The sequence below is a fragment of the Artemia franciscana genome, unplaced genomic scaffold, assembly GCF_032884065.1.
Source record: "Artemia franciscana unplaced genomic scaffold, ASM3288406v1 PGA_scaffold_23, whole genome shotgun sequence".
Classification (NCBI taxonomy): Eukaryota; Metazoa; Arthropoda; class Branchiopoda; order Anostraca; family Artemiidae; genus Artemia; species Artemia franciscana.
Genome location: NW_027062649.1, coordinates 2782217 through 2802995, shown reverse-complemented (window position 1 = coordinate 2802995; position 20779 = coordinate 2782217). Strand labels below are relative to the sequence as shown.

The window sequence follows — 20779 nt, the reverse complement described above, 5'->3', positions numbered from 1 at the left end:
AGTCTTCCTGAAGCAAAAATTAAATACATATTCATCCATTGATCACTTAACTTTGATTGAAGTGAAATTCAAATGAAAAAATTTACAAGTGAACTGCATTCAGCAATACCTGTTTTATAAACAGAGGAACTAAATACATAACCATCTTTTAGGCACTTTATTTTGAATAAAGTGAACTTAATTGAAAAAACTTACTAGTGAGTTGCATGCACCAATATCTGTTTTATAAACAGAGGAACTAGAGTCAGAAGGATAGTTTACAAAGCTATCATTTAAGCTATCTGCTACAGGAGGCTCAAGATCACTGGAAGAATCTTCAGCCAAGATACTGTTTTCACAAGTTGTATCAACTCTGTCTCCCTCTGTAGCCGGTTGAGTAATTTGAAAGTTTTGAGAGGGATATCTAGGTTTCTGTATCTGGGTAGCTGTCTCATTAGAATATGCAAGACCATTAACTTTAAGCATTTCAGCCAATTTTATTAATGACCTAGTTTGAGCTGGTGGAACAGTCACTTCACCTGTATACATAAATTTTACCAAAGCTTGCAGATCATGAAATTTCACATCTTTTAGAATTATAATAGGATGGGAGTGTGATATCCCAAGAAACAGTGTTTCAAAGTAGGAACTACAAGAAGAGAGAATAAGTCTGTGACATTTGATGCTTTCACTGTCACAAAACAGGGTGACATCTGTGAAGTTCTCACTGTTTAATACAGATAAAAAAGCTCCATGAAGTACATCCAGGTAGTTGCTCCACTTCAAACAAAATTCTTCTTGCTCCATTCTCGATATAAGAACAAAATCCTTGAATCAGACAAACTCACTGAAATGGAATGAAAGATATTAATAAGTATACCAAATTGCATACTAAAGGTGAAAATTAAGAAATAATCAAGAAATTAAACTAAGAAAATACTCTATAATTCGAAATTAAAAAATAAATCATAACATATATTTGTCTTTCAAAGAACTAACATTTCATTTCGATTTATAAATATGCTTAGCTTGATAATAATTCTCTTTTATGAAAATTGAACAACATGCTTTCATAATTTACAAAAACTCTTGAATCAACATTAGCCAATTACTTTTAGTATGTACAACTGAACACTCTTAGAATTACACTGTTAACTATAGACTCATACTCAGTCATTGCAATTAGATTTCCAAAAAAAAATAAACACAATGCATTGTAGTAGTTATAGTAACATTTCTAAACAATAACAAAGTAGTTTTTTGCCAGGATTTTAGAGGAAAAGCCAATAATATTTATGATTACAGTTTTCATCATTGAATTAATCAGAGAAGAAGCTTGTCTCATTAGATACCTGACATGCAGAGGAGAGCTAAAGGATTATACTTTCTTAAAACTTTTCATGCAGACATATTTCTTTAGTACACCCTCTCTTAGTAAATTTTATACACGTTTTCTTTCAAATAGATCCTAAGCTGTAAAATACAAAATATTCTCTCTGAACTCTTCCCTAATTAGCATGGAATAAATATCCCACCAAATCCCAGCCAAAATGCCAATGAAACATGTTAAAATCCTCAGTATCACAAACTTCTAATAATTGTAAGTAGGACATGCACATGTCAAGCATTCTTGACTTTCCTCATTTCAGAACTCATGGTCAATACTTTGTAGACACTATTAGCACTTGTTAATTAGACAAAACACACCCAAGAAGTGAAGTTAGATTACTCCCAATGAAATATAGCCATCATATAACCTTTAGTTTATTTGATAATGTAACTTGGGCTATATATTTGCACATTAGTAATGGAGGGGTTTAGCATTTGAGAGTATCATGGACAATGAAATATAACCTTTAGTGTATATACTAATGTAATTTAGGCTATGCATTTGCATATTAGGGTGCAAGGGTAAATTAATTAGACAGCACCCCTAATTTAACACCCCTCCCTCCTATGTGCAAATATATAACCGAAATCATAGATTTCCAATGTATTTGTCTTCATTTGTCTTTGTGCCTATGAAACTGGTTTTCTTATATCTTATATTCAACAAACTTCTCAACTGTGTTTTGTTTAATTAATAAGTACCACCCTAATTAACTACCCAGCATTTGACTAAAAATAAATGATTTTTGTATCCATAGTACAACTTAGAGAAACAAAAGTAATGGGTGGTGGAACATAGAGGCAGAATTATTTGACTTTTGAACTATGGTTCAGAGGCAACATTACAGCATTGCCTATAGTAAGGCCATATGGCTCCAATGTTTTATGATATTTTCTTTTTCCCAGAGGCACTTCATATGGAAGGGGTGTTTGTATAAACTTTGGAGCAGGCTAATTCAATTAGAAATTGGAAGTTCTAGTGCCTTTTTTATGTATAAAAGTGACCAGAGGGCAACTAATCCTCCTCCTTCCACCCTTCTTTCTCCAAATGCATCTGATAAAGACTTTGAGATAGCCATTTTGTTAAAAATAGTTCAAGCATCAGATAACAAGAACTCAAGTGTCAATACAACTTTTCACAGTCCAGGGGTAGGCATTGTAACTTATGCCCTGGGGGCATATTTGGTTCTTATAAAAAAATGCTTGTATAACCATCAGACAGGGCTCATTTAATTGGAAATTGAAATTTACAGCTCACTTCTTAAGAGTCAAAAGAGATTGAAGGGCAACTAGCCCCCAGTAACCTGTTTCCTGAAACCAATCTGATAAAAACTTTGAGACAGCCATTTTGTTAAAAATAGTTTAAACACTAAATAACAAAACTCCAGGGTCAACGCAAGCCCCCAGAGCCTAGGGGCTAGTGTTTCAAATTGCACCTTAGGGGCATATAAAGTTTTGTTAATGTTTGGTTGTATAAGCTTCAGAAAAGGTTCATTTGATAGTAAACTGAAAGTTCTAGTTCCATTTTTATGTCAAATGGATCAGAGGGCATCTACCCCCCCCCCATCAGCCACACAGATACCTTTGTTTCTCAGAATGCATCTGATCCAAATTTTGAGATTACCAGTTTGTGTAAAATAGTCCAACAATTAGATAGCAAAATTCTGGGGCCAACATACCCCTTGTCCCAGAGCCTAAGGGAAGTGTTGTAACTTATGCCCAGGGGGCATTTACAGTTTTACTGGAAACAGTTGTAGAAACCTTGGAGGAGACTCAAAGGATTAGAAATTGAAAAGTTCTAATTCCCTTTTTAAAAGTCAAAAGTGATCCAGTGGCAACTAGCACCCCATCCCTCTTTTCTCTAAAAGTGTCTGATTGATTTTTCTTATGTAAACATTTTGTTCTTATTAGACCAAGCAGTAGCAGTATTATTTTCATACATAGCACCAATCACTTTAATGTATTTGTCTGGTAGGCTGTATTATACAAGACCTTAGCTTAAGCTCTTCTATCATCAGAATCAAATGCTTGCTCATAATCCATAAAACTGAGGACCAAAGGTGTTTGATAGCTCAAGTGCTTCTTAATTATTAGCCTAAGAGTGAAAATTTGTTTGACATATCCTCTACCTTTTCTAAAACTGTGCTGTTCTTCTCTTAAAATTTTGTCAACAGCATCTCTCAGTCTAAAAAGTATCAAATTACTAAGTAGTTTGCTATACACAGAGACTAGACTAATGCCTCAATGAGTACCATACTCACTCTTGCCACATTGGTTTAATTAAGATTTTCTTAAAATTGCTAGGTACTTCTCCTTTTTCCAAAATCATATTCATAATCTTCAATAACTCATTTCTAACCTCAGAGCTGCCATATTTCAGAAACTCATTTATTACACAATCAGCACATAGATTCCTATTATTTTTTAATCCTTTTAGTACTGTTGCTTATTCTTCCTCACAAATTAAATCTTCCTTCATATCCAAGATAGGCCATTACAAGATTTTTCATTTTCCTCTATATCTTTTCCTGCAGCACTATCTTGATTTGGCATATTTTCAAATGTTCAGCCTATCTCTCTTCAACTATTTGTACTAAAATTAATTAATTAATCATCTCGTTATTAATGAAGATCCATTGTGCAGAAGAGAGCAAGAGTGAGTAGGAAGAGCCATGTTGGTACCAGCCAGCCTCTTGCCTTAAACTGCTCAGAACAGGCAGCTAAAGTACTTGCACTTCTCACAAACCATAAAGAAGGGAAGATAAGATGAAAAAGGAGGATTACTAGGGTCATCTTGAAGTCAAAGGGTGAAAGGACTGTATGCAGTCTGTATACCTTCATACAAATTCTGGAATTGGAATTTAACTCTTTCCTAATAGCTAATTGTGTATCTGTTCCTAGGACTATCTTTAAATGAGTTGAAACTTTTGGGTTTCTTGAAAAGAAGGGCTGGGGGAGGCTTAAAACTTAGTGTTATGGGGAGATGACCAATAAAAAGGTAACAAACAAGTAAACATCAAAGTTAACTAGGTAATAAACAAGATTAGTACAATTTGTAACTATTTTTCCAATTCAGCACTGCATTTTTCCCCACATTAAACTAGGCCTAACCTATTGTATCCAAACTTTACAGGTAAGATTGATTTGCCACCATCTATTTTTCAAATAAAATTCTTCCTCTAAATACAATTTCCTCCATGCAATTGTTCACGCTTTCTTTAGAAAAGAAAATCTGCAAAAAGGCAAGAAGTTGGTCGATAGTTTCTCCTTTCTCGGCAAATGTCTCTCCTCTCTTCTCTTTTACACCACTATTGTCAAGTACTTGGCCTAAAGTTTCGCTACCTAAAATTAAAAATGCACCAAAACCTTCATTTTCCACTCAAAATTCGCCCAATGAATGATTTTTATCCTCAAAAAATGCGCCGATTCGAAAAAATCAATGCCTAACAGCCTCAAAAAAGCATTATAATAGCACAAATGCGCTACATCCGGCCACTGTATTTCAAAGTAGTCACATAAAGTCAAATACTATGAAAATGAGAAAAAAACATCAAACAAATTATAGAAAATGACAAAATGTGAAAACACAAAGTATAAATAAACACGTAAATCCCTTAGTATCCATTTGACAGAATTGGCTTTTAAGCCATATCAACGGCTGTTTTTCTTCTAAATATAGGAAATGTATTGAAAGACTATTGGCATTCCGAGACTATAGGCAGGTGGGTCCTATTAGGCTTATTTTAACCTGTAAGTCCAGGAGACTTGTTGGTCAACCAATTCTTGATTAATTTTGTTTTAGTGTAACTGTTTGAGATTATATACTGGGTTGCCAGCTTGAGAGCAGACCTTACTGAGCTTTGGTCACTTGTTAACACACAAGTCCTGGCAACTTGTCTGTCAAGAGGTTTTTAATTAATTTTTTGTTAGTTTAATGGTAATGGTAAATAAAATGGATCGACTGCTTAGAACTATTGGAAGGCGAGCCTTGTTAGGCTAAGTCGCTTGTTTGCCTCTGAGTCCAAGCAAATTTGGCCCTCGTTTCAGAGGTAACGCTCTAGCGTTTACTATATTAAAGGCCATAGAGCTGCAATGTTTTATTGTTGTTGTCTTTTTTCCCAGAAGCACTTCATATGGAAGGGTTGTCGTCATATACATGGACAGTAAGTTTCTAATATAAGATGTGATGAAGATTTAGCTAAAATTTGTTGATGTATCAGTGAACCAAGAGCACTTAGGAAGAGAAGAATGATTTATCAAATGTTTAATTGCCTACTGTTAATTATGGGTACCCATTTGACTTATGGCATGCGAAACAATTTGTGCAACAATGTGTTTCTACATCACTTATTAGGGCTATGATAAGACAAGGGTTCTGATGACTGGGACATGTTAACAAATGAAAGATTTCTAAACATTGTCCTTAATAGGCATCTATCGAGGATCAAACACAAACCAGGAAGTCCCCAACTGGGGCGGCAGGAGCACAGAGGAAAGGATTTAACAAAAACTGAAGAGCGTCAGCACCTTCGTAGGCTTCAGGCAGCATGGTACTGATGTGAGTAGTTAGTAGTAGTATAAACAGTATTTATCAACTTTTTTAGATCCTTAAAAATAATATTTGATCTACATTCAATTGTAATTTAGAGAGGAACCTGTAAATATTTCGTAAATAAATCTTTTTTGCATTATTTTGAACCCACAATGAATTATTGAGGCTGCTTTTAGGTGTGTAACAGACCAGGAAGGAACACGTGAGTATGAATATGAGCATAAAATACAAGGTTTAAATCCAAGGTAAGTTTTTTTCTGGAGGGGAATTCTTCTGGAGGGGAAGGTAAATAAATCTTTTTTGCATTATTCTGAACACACAGTGAATTATTGAGGCTGCTTTTAGGTGTGTAACAGACCAGGAAGGAACACGTGAGTATGAAAATGAGCATAAAATACAAGGTTTAAATCCAAGGTAAGGTTTTTTTCTGGAGGGGAATTCATCTACAAATTATATCAGTATCGTGTCAGTACGACACCGATATATCAGTATTGGTGTCGGACCCAAAAATCCATATCGGTCAGGCCCTAATGAAGAATTTTGACTTATATTGACGTTTCACTGTGCCGACTCTCTTCCCACTGCCAGTTACCTGGTATGACTTCGAGCCCGAATGTCAAAAAATTGTTAATTCTTATTGAATTTCTGGAAGCAACTGATCATCAATGACTGGCATGCACTATATACGGAGCTAAAAGAAAGATAAAAGGTCAGAAGCTGTTACCCAAACTTGGAGCCCATCAATTATTCATAACAAAACTCTGTCTGATTCTAATTTCATCGTAATATAACCAGTTAATCAGACTTCATACATCCTGCCTTGAAGGGTATTAGTCTAATTAAGCACGCCTCACCCTAAGGCCTAACTCTGATCCTGTTTTCTGTTGATGTGTGTCTTTTCCCGATAATTTAGTTTAATCGAATAGGAAAAGGGCTAAGTTTTTAGGATATTTTCTGTTTCAAACTCAAATTCTAGATTTAGGAAAAGTAACTAGACAATGAGTAACACAAGACACCTAAATAGACAGTGGGTAGGGTCCATGATGAATAAGAAAGTTGCTGAATCTTTTTTTAAGTTGGGAAGTTAGCATTAAAAGAATTCTAGATGATCACTTTGTGACTAAATAGTCCGAGGTAACCAACCAATTCAGGAACAAATAGACAGGGCCACAGGTGGAAATTTGGTAGTTTTATTAGGAGAGTTTAACACCCAGATCAGTAGAAATAAAGATAAATGGTATCAAAACACAGATAAATTTGGCGTATGAAAAGAAAGCAGCAACAATGGTTCTCTAAGCAAACAGAATGGTATCCTAAGAGGATAGTTTGTCAAAAGGGCTTATCTGCAATATCCCAAGAACAGTAAACGGTTTGCTCCTGGAATATGTACAGATGGAAATGCCTAAATATGTTCTCTTTTAGCCTTGTTTTTAAGAGAGGATCTCTTCTATTCCTCGTTACTGGAATTCGTATCAAACAGTTCGTGGTAACGAACTGTAATTAAGGAGCGACCAGGCTCAACAGTAACCGAAACTCTAAAAAACGGAATTTTGATACCAATAGTTACATCAAAAGAATCACATTTTAATGCTGATTTTAAATATATAAGTTTCATCAAGTTTAGTTTCACCCATCAAAAGTTACCAGCCTGAGAACGATTATTCTTCTGGCTAGGAAAATCACTATTCTGCAACACACTTTTATTGTAAACTACAAACTAGCGGGGAATTGCTAAATGTTGTCTCAGATGATAGTTCAGATTCGACTTAGTGGAAATACTCTCTCCAATAAATCACATTTATATGGTTTATCACGAGTCTGTATCTTTGGTACTTACTCTATGTGCCTGCTTCAAAAAAACTCTTTGCACATACACACATATAATACGTTTAAAATGGTTTCTCACCTGTGTGCAGTCTTTGATGTGAAACTAGAGCCCGCTTGAGAAAACCTTTTCTCACACACATCAAGCAACGATGAGCATCACAATGAGTCCCAGAAAAAAAAATCCTCTAAAATATATAATTATTTGATGCACTAATAGGAAAGAGGAATGGAATTCTCGCTGAAATTTCCTGAATTGCTCATTTGACATCTCATTAATTAAGCTGAAGAGTAATGCAATGATTATGCAACTAATTGGTAAAATTCTAGTTAATTGACTTCTTGCTATCTCAGAAAGGGTTTAGGTTAGGAAAATGAAACTTTCACGGATGAATCTGCAGGCTAAAGTATGTCTTGGGAAGGTATTTTGAAGCAACTACCTCCACTCCTTCTCCCTCTAGAGGGCCCCGACCTCTGATGACCTTTAAAAATATGTGTATTATAAAAGTGAAACCTTGCAAAATAGATCTTCTGCTTAATTGAAGTACAACAAAATTGTTTCAGCTTCATAACCTTGCTCAATTCCATTTTATAAGGTTTTAAAGATATGCAAATACATTTCCTAAATTTTGGAAAAAAAAACATTGATATGGCTCAAAATTCTACTCAAATAACGGGAATTACATTTTCAGAACTAAAGGCAGAGAAAAAGCAACTAGTAACTGACAATTAAGGTAAAATGTTGTTCTGTCAAAATTTCAATAGGTATAGACCTGTTACGAAGGGAAATTTTAGGGCCCTCCAGAGGGAGAAGGAGTGGTGATGGGTACTTTAAAATACCTTCCCAAGACATACTTTAGCCTGTAGATTCATCCATGAAAGTTTCATTTTCCTAACCTAAACCCTTTCTGAGATAGCAAGAAGTCAATTAACTAGAATTTTACCCTAATACTTGATTAGAGTATGAGCTCGTTGGTGCCGATTCAAACTGCTTGATTGAGAAAAACACTTTTTGCACACATCACATTTAAACAGCTTTTTTCCTGTGTGCATTCTTTGATGTCTTTCCAAATATGAATGAAAGGGAAATCTTTTGTTGCATACATTGCACTCAAAGTCTTTTCTGCCCTTTTTCCTATGCAAGCGAAGATCAGAATATGAAGCTTCCAAGAGCGTATTGCCATTCACTGATGACGCACCTTCAATTCCTAAAACAAATAAACTAAGTGAATAAATAAAACCTGAAACGCTGTAATAGGATAATCTGAAAAAGATATCCCAAGGTTACTCTCAAAATATCAAACACAGAAAACACACTACAAAATAAAAATATACCGAAACAAAAGGCGTCCTACCCATTGCAAGATATACATTTGATTTTCTAATCACGTTTTAGCATTATCATTGCAGTACCCTTCAGTTTAATTAATGAGGTGTGAAATGAGCAGTTCCAATTGAGAAGAAATTTCGGCGAGAATTCCATTCCTCCTTCCTGTTAATGCATCAAATAATTATTTATTTTAGAGGATTTATTTTCTTCTGGGGCTCGTTGTGATGCTCATCGTTGCTTCTCTTCTAACCTTTGAGATTCGATATGATCATCTCTGTCGTTTTTCTTGTAACCGCTGATTTCGTAGCGTACTATTTTTAGTTGGGATTCGTTGTGATGATTGTCCTCGCATCTCTTCTAGCTACATATCTAGTTTAGGCTTCATTTTTGTACATCACTAATTCCAAATTTTTCCATGCCTTCTATGTTAGCTGTTCGGATTAATTCGAAACCATGTTGAATCTGGCATGAAGTAATAGATGACTAATAAACTTCTTTCTCACCCTTTCCTCAGTCATTGTGTTTTTGCTTTAATTGCGTCGCCAGCAGCAACCAGGAATGTTCCAATGGCTAGGCCCTTAGAAATATCTAAATTGCATATAGGCATAATCATCGTTTTATGCTTTGGTTGCAACTCATAAGGTGGAAAAACCGGGAATTCGGGTTGCACCAAGACATTCTGAAAAATAAATCAATTCCTCATTCCTTTTTATCCTTTATAGATGCTGAAATAACACATTTCTTATCCCATTGTAATTTATGAAATATCTAAATAGCTCAAAACCATAAATATCGTGTTATCTTTGACTTTTAAAACATATTTTTGTTTGTAATTCATTTTGATTTGTTACCTTTTTTTGTTCCATCGCCTTTTCTTTAGCAGTCCAATCTTGTGCAATTTTCCACGGGTCAAAAATGTATATAAATGCAACATCATTCAAAAATAACACATCTTCATTCTAGGGTGAAATCATGGATGAACCACAGCACCAAGCCGCCTGAGGCCAAAACAGCTACGCACACTCCTCCTTGATTCTAATCTATTAAAAGCATCCCTATTTACACCCTCCCAAGAAGTTCCCATTTCCTTTAAATCTTTATTTAAGCCATCCTCTAGCCCCAGACGAGGACGACCTACTTTCCGTTTAGCCCTAGACGGTTGGCCGAAAAGGACAGTCTTCGGCAATCTGTCATCCTTCATCTGCAGAACGTGGCCTAGCCATCTCAACGTTTCTTTCATTATAGCCCTAGGAAGCGGGACTGAACCATATTTTTTGTACAGCCTACTGTTTGAAATATAGTCAGTCAGGTGGGTACCCAGAACAATCCATAGGCAATTTCCCTGGAAAATATCTAGTAAATCTTCCTCTGCTTTTCGGAGCGTCCATGCTTCAGAGCCATATTTCACAACTGTCATCACTGTAGCTTCCAATATTCTTATCTTGGTTTGCAGACATATCTTCATATTCTTCCAAACTTATTTTAACTGTGAAAAAAACACCCCAAGCCTTGGCTATTCAACACAACCCTGCATAACTCCTGATTTAATACAAAACCAGCTGCTAACCTCATTTCCTACCTTAGCCGCAGCAGTATTATTCTCAAACATAAGACTAATCACTTTAATGTATTTGTCTGGTACACTATATAAGAATAAGACCTTTGCTAAAGCTCTTTTATCAGCAGATGATTGCAGGTCCCAAGTGAGATCAATTGAACTGAATAATTCAGACATAAATTTAATTCCTTCTTCCTGTTTATCCTTCGAAGAACCTCAAGCCAAGCTAATATATCCCTTCACTCCATTGTAATTTTACTTTGTCTTCTAACAGCAAATTTACTTGCGTTGCGTTTTCCGACATAGTTGAATGTGGTTTCTGCTGTATATTGTTCCATACCTTTTCTAGAGTTGTTCTAAGTAATCTCTCATCTTGTCTCCCCTCAGACAAATAATATTTCTGCCATTTTCAACTATATAAAAAAGTTCTAAAAAAATTTATTTAAGAAACATAGTTCAAAGATAATACGCAAATCAAGAAGAGGAAAAGAAGGACTTAGAGAAGAAGCTGAAATTGAAGCCTAATCTCAATATATATGTTTATTTTCATTTGCTTATATTTTCATAATTTATGTTAGGTTTTTGTCGTGAATCTTGAGTTTTTTGCATTTTTGCGTGAATTTTGACTCCCAAACATTCGCTTCGGCAAAATGTTATTGTAGAAATTTCTCTGATGCAGTTAAGGCGCTTACTTCAAAGATTAAAATGTATTTACTTCCTATTTTGTTATTGTTGTCAAAAAGTTTCTAACTGTTTAAGAAGAGAAGAGTGATTTATTAAACTTTTTTTCATAGAAATTGTCTACTGATAACTTTGTGTTCCCAATCTCTAATGATCTCCCTGCAAATTGTTTTGAAGCACTCATCTCTTCTCCTTCTTCCTTCAAAGGTTACTGAACAACGATAACCTTTTGCAATCTTGTGTTATTAAAGTGAGACCTTGAGAAGTGATTCTACTGGTCAAATGAGGTACAGAAAAACTATCGTGAACCTCTTAACTTCACCCAAACCTGGTTCAGGCTATAAAGTCTTAAAGATTAGTAAGCAAACATCTTAAACTTAGGATAAAGTTCCTGATGAGGCATAAAATAGAACTGAAAAATAGGACTTACATTTTTTAAAGTGGAATCCATGAAAAAACTGACAAACTACAGCTAATATTTTTTAGTTTTCAAGACGTGGATGTGTGGACACATCCCAAAATTTAGAGCTAGAAACAAGAATTCAGCAGAGATAGTAGCAAGATAATAGCAATGTTATATCTTAGGCATTTAATTTATTCCTGAAATTTTTATTTACCATTCTCAGCTATTTTTCAAGTTCGCCAAAAGCCCCTCAAGTTGAATCTTTCCCTTAAACACTTCTAAATCTTAGACAGATACTTTGACAAAAATGTACGTTTCATATACATGGACAGTAAGTTTCTAACTGTTTAAGAAGAGAAAGAGTGATTTATTATACGTTTTTTTTCATAGAAATTGTCTACTGATAACTTTGTGTTCCCATTTGGCTTATGGTATGTCAAACAACAATCTGTGAAAAAAAAATGCGGATCTAAATCACTTTCTAGGGCTTGGGTTCGGATGAGTGGAAAACGTCTCACATGCATAACCAATAGGCTCCTAGTCTCAGTTGTGATGAAGGGAGAAGGGATTTGAGAATTAATTAGAGGATCATGAGTGCTTATTAAGTGAGGAATGATTTGTTATATGTTTTCCATAAGAATTGAATACTGATAATTTTGGGTACTCCTTTGACTTATGGTATGTTAAAAAACCATTTATGAAAAAATTTGCTTCGATGCCACTTTCTAGGGCTATAATTAAACAAGGGTTCAGAAGACTGGGAAATGTTCCGCATATGACGGATTTCCAAAGATTGTCCTTTTTGGGCATCCATCAAGGATCAAACATAAAACAGGTCGTCCTCGAACGGGTAGAATGAAGCTGTGAGAAAGAATTTAAAGGAAACCGTAACTTTTTGGGAGTGTGTAAAGAGCATTCATGAATATTTTAGGACTGAGGAGGAGTGGGTGGAGTTGTGTTGGTAAGTGGATTGCTGCTGCAGATAGTTGTTAGCAATCCCAATAGATGCATGTTGGCTCTTATTTTGTCATTCCTTTTTGACATTTATTTTGTCATTTTCCTTTTGACGCATTTATTTTGTCATTTCTGTTAGATGCATAGTGGCTAATTACCTATTCGTGCACCGTAAGGTTTTCCGATATTATCTGGTACCTATTCAGGTAATACACCTGTGATACTGCCCAATCTTCTTGGAAGACAATGGGGCCTTTCGAATAAATTTACTTCTCTTAACCCAAACTACTTCAAAATACGGCAGAATCCTACAATAAAATTGTAGCCCAAAAAATTCTTTAATATTTAATTGCGCTATATGACTATTTGGGACCTAAACAATCAAACAATTTGAGCTTACATAATTAATAACTAATTGACTGTCTTATTGGCAATTAGACTCTTTCTTTTTGTTTACGGTTAATCTCGATATAAAAATTTGAAAAAGTCAAATTGTATAAAAAATATAGGGAAGATTGAAGAATCCTTCAAAACCACGGACCCGGTTGCCTCCTTCCCAACAGATGATCGTAAAAAGAATTACTGGAAAATCGAAGAATGTCTACAGCTGCATCAATTTCACGCAGCGTGGTCCTGGTGTGAGCTGTTAGTAGTAGTATTATTAGTATTTATCAACTTCTTTAGATTCTTACAAATAATATATATATATATATATATTCCATTGTAGTTTACGGAGGCAAAACGCTACACCAAAAATACCGAACCAGGGTTGAGATTAAGCTATAAAAACCTCTTAGAATAAAGAGCCTATGGTGTATGACGAGATTCAATTAAATGGGAGAATATATTATTAGGACTATATTTGGAACCCTACGGCAGAGGAGTGGATTATCAGGAGTATCTGTTATCTTTGTGTTCTGTAGAATTATATATTTTAATTTTTGGGCCGTTCTGGGCTCAATTTATGTGACAGATTGCCGAAGATTGTCCCTTTTGGCCAACCGTCTGGGGCTACACGGAAAGCAGGTCGTCCTTGTCTGGGTTGGGACGATGTCATAAATAAAGATTCAAAGGAAATGGGAACTTCCTGGGAGGGTGTAAAGAGGGAGGCATTGAATAGATTAGGTTGGAGGAGGAGTGTGCGTAGCTGTGTTGGCCTCAGGCGGCTTGGTGCTGCAGTGAGTTATTAGTAGTAGTAGTATAATAGCTAATATAAGTTTCTGGTTCGTAGCATTATCGGACAGAATTTCCGCCCATCATAAATTTAGTACAACTCTTAGTTTTTATTTTGAAACTTTTTCAAAACTATCCTTTGGATTAATTTAAAATATCCAAACATTTATTCCAAACATTCAACCCATCTAACGATCTCACAGCACAACAGAAATGAAATTTTGAATGCAGTCTACAACACAATTTACTTTACTAATATTTATTGCTTTAGAACTTTTAGGTAAAATGGCAGAGCCTTTTGACCTTAAACAGGCGCATAAAAGAACATTAGTTACCATCAAGTTATTAATACTTTTGCAGCGGCAATATAATAGTTTTGTAGTGCAATGGATCAGTTTATGATAGAAGCTAAGACAGGTTATTGTCATCAATGATTAAGTAGACAACACTTCGAGCAATCAAACAAAAATATAAAAATTTGCCCCTGGCTTCAACCCTAAGCAAATCAATACCTATTGACTATAAATAAATAAAATGAGTGTTAATCAAATTTACGTGCCTTAAACTAAATAGTATTTTAACAAAACTTGATTCCATTTACGTTAAGAAAATTTCGACCTATTGCTTTTCATAATAGAGGAGCGGTATTATTTTTTTAGCCTAGGAAAATTGAAATCTTTAAAAGTTCCATTGTTAGCTGTGAAAAAGATAGAAAAAAAAAATGCTCAACTGGTCTTCTAGAGATACAGGGTAATTCTAGAACAATAATTCTGCCCGATATTTCCGAGGGAGTACCTCATTTTACCCGTTTTACCTTATATTATTAATTTTACTGACCAGATTTTTATCTTATGGCAATTTCAAAAAAGTGTTCCATAGGACTACCGTCTAAGGGTATCTTGGATTTCAATGATGATTAAATTAAGGATTATACGTTGATCTTTGCTCAAGCCAGCTCCTAGAACAAGAGTGGATCACTCTTACCTTTGGTTAAAAAAAAAATCTAGAAATATCTCTTACAATATCAATATCTAGATAGAAAATCAGATAAAACAAGAAAGATCCTAAATATTGGAGACCTTCGCAGTTCAAGTTAAATCAGTATTTTCTCACCTTTGGCATAAGATATGTAAATATTTGAAATGGAGACTATCGATTATAGAGTGACATTAAATTAACACCTTATTCTGAGTCTTTTTTTTTCAACAAAAATAAAAAATATTTCTCTTAGGCTACGCTGTGCATAATACTATTATAATTATAAAACAAGAGCCAAGAACTCATATGGCACTTATGACGAAGTCGAAACTTAAAATTAGGCTCGGTACTGGAATTTTGATTTCATCGTCCTAGCACGTCAAGAAGCACTGAACTTGCCAAAACACTAGAAATCCCTCCAACTCCCCCAAAGAGATCGGATCCGATCTGCTTATGTCAATCACGTATCTGTAACATGTGCTTCTTCTCGCCAAAGTACTAGAAATCCCCCCAACACCCTCAAAGACAGTGAATCCGATCCAGTTATGTCAGTCACATGTCTAAAACTTGTGCTTATTCTTCCCATCAAGTTTTATCCCGATCTCTCCACTCTAAGAGTTTTCCAAGATTTCCATTTACCCCCTCCATCCACCTATGCCTCTGGAACCGATCCGAATTGAAAATTGAGCATCTGAGACATGAGATCTTTCTATATATCAAGTTTCATTAAGATCTGATCACTCATTCGTAAGATAAACATACCTCCATTTTCACGATTTCCCCTCCTTTACCGAAAGCCCCGAACTCGACAATGCACTAGAAATCTCCCCCCCCCTAATCCCCCAAAGAGAGCGGATCCTGGCCAGTTATGTCAATCACGTATCTAGGACTTTTGCTTATTCTTTCCACCAAGGGTCATCCCGATCTATCCACTCTAAGCGTTTTCCATGATTTCTGGTTTCCCCCTTCAATTCCCCCCAATGTCACCGGACCCGGTGTCGGGATTTAGAAAAAGAGCTCTGACACACGAGGTTCTTCTACTTATCAAATTTAATTAACGTCCGATCACCCGTTCATAAGTTAAAAATACCCCCAAACAAATACAAAGTAGAGACGATAGGGAAAATCTTTTCAAGACAGTAGAAATTAGTTCTGTGGATATTTCGACCCTATGTCCAAGGGCCGTCTTCAGCACAATACAATAATAAGAGAGAAACTATATATATATATATATATATATATATATATATATATATATATATATATATATATATATATATATATATATATATATATATAAATGAACTTACATCAAATTGTGAGAATTAAAACTAAATAATTAAAAACACTTTTTAAAACTTTTTTTTAAAACAGCCCTAGCATCCTTACTTCAACGAAGTTCAACCAGGACTGGCGAAAAGAATGAAATGAGAATATAAGCTCATTCAAACTAAAGAGAACAAAATGATTAAATGCAATTTCTTAAAGCTAATCTTGCTTGTTTAGCAGCCTGTCTCAAAGGCCTTTTCGTAGTTGGTTCAGTACTATTATAAATCGGTTTAGTAAAATATTTTGTTAGATCATTTTTAATTAAATTTGAGTATAAAGAATTTAGTGAGTATTCCCCTAAGTCCCTGTTCAGAGAAATATTATTATTTATTTTGAGATTAATTTCGATTGATTCTCGAACCACCTGTTTTATTCCCAAATCATTACTGATGAGTGAAGAGTTTCCAAAAAGTATCATGTGGGACGGATTATGAAATATATGCCAACCTAAAGCAGAATCAAAGGAGTTGTTGGAACTATTTGAAATTAAGGCCTTGTCTATGTCATTTTTATGCTGTTGTAACCATTTGTCTAGATTCTGATGGGTCCTGCCGACATAGTAATTTCCACAATCACAAGGTATTTGATAGACCCCTCTTTGGCGAGTAACTGGGGTCTTATCTTTACCCGAATTTAAGAAATTGATGATTTTAAAATTATTAGTAAAAACTACGTAAAGATTATATTTTGTGCCAATATTTTTTTATTTTGTTGTGATCTTTGGGATATACGGAAGATAGACAATATTTGAGGGCTTATCAGTAGCCTCACATTGTGAAGTATCTTCTTCGATTTTATAAGAACGTCTTTTTATTCTACGGTTAATTATTTTATTGACAAAAGGAATGGGGTATCCATTACCAGAAAGAATATCTCTGATAAAGTTTATTTCTGCATTTATATATGAATCGGAGCAAATATTCAGGGCACGATCAATGAGGTGAAGATATTTTTTTAATTTGAATTAAAGTGAAGATATCTATTGTTTTGTGTTGGCTTTCGATATATAGTAAAATCCAGTTTATCAGCATTACAAATAATTAATACATCTAAAAACGGTAGTTTATTTTCAATTTCAACTTCTAGGGTGAACTGCAAATTTCGGTCATAAGTGCTAAGATGATCTAAGAAGCCCCGAAGTTCAACTTCCCCATAATTCCAAAGTGAAATTACGTCATCCATATAACGACCCCAATAGACGTGTTTTAAAAAAATAAGAATTCAATGCCCAATTCTCAAGATTCTCGACGTAAATATTTGCTAGTAGCCCGGATAAAGTTGCCCCCATGGGTAACCCATTTTTTGCTAATAAAAAGAATCGCGAAATTGAAAATACATAGAAAACTTATTACAAATTTTAACAAGAGTCATTAAAACTTCACAATCAATTCCTGTCGCTGAAGTCTCGATCAAGTGGTAATTTTCTTCTATTTTATTTTTTAATAATTCCTCTGAAATAGTTAAATCTATATTTGTATACATGGAAACAATGTCAAAACTACTAACTATTGTGTTTTCTGAAATACTTGTATTGCTAAGTTTTTTAACCAAATCTGCCGAGTTACGAATATAGGAATTTTGAGAATACAATAAAGGTTTGAAAGCTGTGCAAAGCCATATTCCAATATTGGCAGCGGGGGCTTTAGTACAAGCTACAATGGGTCTTAAGGGAATACCCTGTTTATGTATTTTTGGTAAACCGTAGAGTTTAGGACAGAAACAACCACGGGGAAAAAATTTATTGTATAGTTGCGGGGTGATTTTACCATTTTGTTTTAACTGCTTTAATTCATTTATAATATTATTAGAGAACTCATCAGTAGGATCATGAGTTATTGTTTTATATGTAATAGTGTCATTTAAATGCGAAAGAATTTTATTGTCATAGTCTGTCGTATTCATGACAACAAGTGAATTGCTTTTGTCTGCTTTAGTTATTATAATAGAAGGATCTTTTCGGAGATTAGATAGTATTTTTATGTCATGGAAATTTTCCGGCGTGGAATTGGTAGGAGGCTTAAACTTTTTTTGGCTGTTATAGAGGATATTTTTGAGACCAGATCTAACTTCATCCGGGTTAGAGACAGAAGGATATTGTTTATGCAAAAAACTATATCTGCCACAGGAACCTGTTTCGGTAGAAAAGAAAATTTTGGACCTTTTTTTAGCGTTTCGATTTCCTGGGTTTCCAATGTTCTATAAGAGAGGTTAACGATAGCAGGTCCAGGAGTGAATCTTGGAGAACAAATACGGTTTCTCATCGAAGATTCATTTCGTAAGCCTTCCAATTTTTTATAGAGGCGTTCCTTGGACAAGCGAAAATCGTGGCTAAACAAATTCCTTTCTAATCTAACAACTTGAGCAAAATCAACAGTGGACAGGTTTTCCAGCAAAAAAGTTTCCAACGATTTTCTCTCTGAAGAAATAGTGTGTCGTTTCTGTTTTTTGTCCTTAATAATATGGACTAAGGTTTTTAACTGTAGTGTATGGGCAAACTGCGTTTCTTTCTGGGTATTTAAATGTAATTTATATCTTAAAGACTTGGGAATAAGGTTTTCATTTCTACAGGATTCTAAAACTTTTTGTTGATTAATAATAATAATAAAAAATGCGATATATAAATCATAATACTCAGCGTGAACTCCTTAGACCGCATAGTGCATAATATTATTATTGAATATGTGTAAGTTTTATTTGCTATATTGATTCATCCAGGAACCTTCAGTATTCCTTCGGGTGCTGAGTGAGAGAGGGTTTAAGTAAAATATAATTTAACCAGAATCGGTTTCATAAAAAGATCAGGTTTAATCAACAAATTTATTGGGTTTAAGCAAGACTCTTTGTTCTTATTAAATAAAAAAAAACAAGTTTTTTAACTGAAAGTAAGGAGCGACATTAAAACTTAAAACGCACAGAAATTACTTCGTATATGAAAGAGGCTGCTTCCTCATCAACGCCCCGCTCTTTACGCTAAAGTTTCACTCTTTCTCTCAATTCTTCTTTTTAAAACAGTAAAAAACTTTAGCGTAAAGAGCGGGGCGTTGATGAGGAAGCAGCCTCTTTCATATACGAAGTAATTTCTGTGCGTTTTAAGTTTTAATGTCGCTCCTTACTTTCAGTTAAAAAAACTTGTTTTTTTTTTATTTAATTTCTGAACGTTTTTGAATCAATGCATGTTTTGATTTTGGCTCTCCGCAGAGGAATAATTAAAACGAAATTTGCATTTTTTTTTTTTTTTTTGGCTCAATGGCTTTCTCATAATTTTGATCGAATAATTTTGATAAAAAAAGAGCGGGGGACGAAGCCTAGTTGCCCTCCGATTTTTTGGGTAATTAAAAAGGCAACTAGAACTTTTAATTTTTTACGAATCTTTTTATTGGTAAAAGATTTACGTAACTTATAAATTAGCTTACGTAAAGAACTTTTGTATTCTCATGTTTTTATTACATATATGAGGGGATTCGCCCCATCGTCAGTACCTCGCTCTTTACACTAAAGCTTAAATTTTATCCCAATTCATTAAGAATGACCCCCTGAATCACAAAAGCCGTAGAATAAGTAGTTGAAATTACTAAAAATACTTTAGCGTAAAGAGCGAGGTATTAGAAGGAGGTGAGCCCCTCAAATGGGTAATAATTTCTGTTTGTTTTAAGTTTTATTGCTGTTCCTTACTTCCAGCTGAAAAAGCTTTTTCACATTTATTTTTTAATTGTTTTTTTTTAAATAATGCTAGTAAATCCTGCTCTCCCTTCATGGAAATTTTCTTCCCCCATTACAAATTCTCGAAGGAAAGTTCCCCCAGCATATCCCCCTCTTCTCAACCCCTCCCCCAAACCAAAAAAAAATCCTCCTGAAAACGCCTGTATACTTCCCAATAACCATTACTATATGTAAGCACAGGTCAAAGTTTGTAACTTGTTGCCCCTCCCACGGGGACTGTGGGGGAGTAAGTCGTTCCCAAAGACATAGTTATAAGGTTTTTCGACTACGCTGAATAAAATGGCTATCTCAGAATTTTGATCCGTTGACTTTGGGAAAATAATTAGCGTGGGAGGGGGCCTAGGTGCCCTCCAATTTTTTTGGTCACTTAAAACGGGCACTAGAACTTTTCATTTCCGTTAGAATGAGCCCTCTTGCAACATTCTAGGACAACTGGGTCGACACGATCACCCCTGGAAAAAAAAAAAAAAAAAAAAAACAAACAAATAAACACGCATCCGTGATCTGCCTTCTGGCAAAAAAATGCAAAATTCCACATTTTTGTAGATAGGAGCTCGAAACTTCTACAGTAGGGTTCTCTGATACGCTGATTCTGATGGTGTGATTTTCGTTAAGATTCTATGACTTTTAGGGGGCGTTTCTCCCTATTTTCTAAAATAACGCAAATTTTCTCAGGCTCGTAACTTTTGATGGGTAAGACTAAACTTGATGAAACTTATATATTTAAAACCAGCATTAAAATGCGATTTCTTTTGATGTAGCTATTGGTATCAAAATTCCATTTTTTAGAGTTTTGGTTACTATTGAGCCGGGTCGCTCCTTACTACAGTTCGTTACCACGAACTGTTTGATTCCGTATATTCTAATCAAAAAGGGAAGAACAAACAATACATATTACTTTCCTTTACT

The 20779-nt window shown here is 34.7% G+C and overlaps 2 protein-coding genes across 14 annotated transcripts in view; both read right to left on the bottom strand.

The window, feature by feature from the left end:
* The window catches only part of LOC136041449 (zinc finger protein 271-like), a 38415-nt gene extending 30451 nt beyond the window's left edge, over positions 1 to 7964 (bottom strand). For 2 of the 6 annotated variants that reach the window (XM_065726116.1, XM_065726122.1), the window contains exons 1-2: positions 4480 to 4658; positions 196 to 826 (exon numbers count right to left, since the gene is read on the bottom strand). In XM_065726116.1, the coding sequence (XP_065582188.1) occupies positions 196 to 786 (591 nt within the window). In that variant the 5' untranslated portion in view covers positions 787 to 826; positions 4480 to 4658. Of the gene's footprint in view, positions 1 to 195; positions 827 to 4418; positions 4659 to 7826 lie in introns of those variants that run through there. The other 4 variants (XM_065726118.1, XM_065726120.1, XM_065726121.1 and 1 more) reach the window with 4 other exon arrangements.
* Positions 7484 to 20779, bottom strand: part of LOC136041450 (longitudinals lacking protein, isoforms H/M/V-like) — a 41290-nt gene continuing 27994 nt past the window's right edge. For 6 of the 8 annotated variants that reach the window (XM_065726129.1, XM_065726123.1, XM_065726126.1 and 3 more), the window contains exons 5-6: positions 8697 to 8952; positions 7484 to 8028 (exon numbers count right to left, since the gene is read on the bottom strand). In XM_065726129.1, the coding sequence (XP_065582201.1) occupies positions 7887 to 8028; positions 8697 to 8952 (398 nt within the window). In that variant the 3' untranslated portion in view covers positions 7484 to 7886. Of the gene's footprint in view, positions 8056 to 8688; positions 8953 to 20779 lie in introns of all 8 variants that reach the window. The other 2 variants (XM_065726130.1, XM_065726131.1) reach the window with 2 other exon arrangements.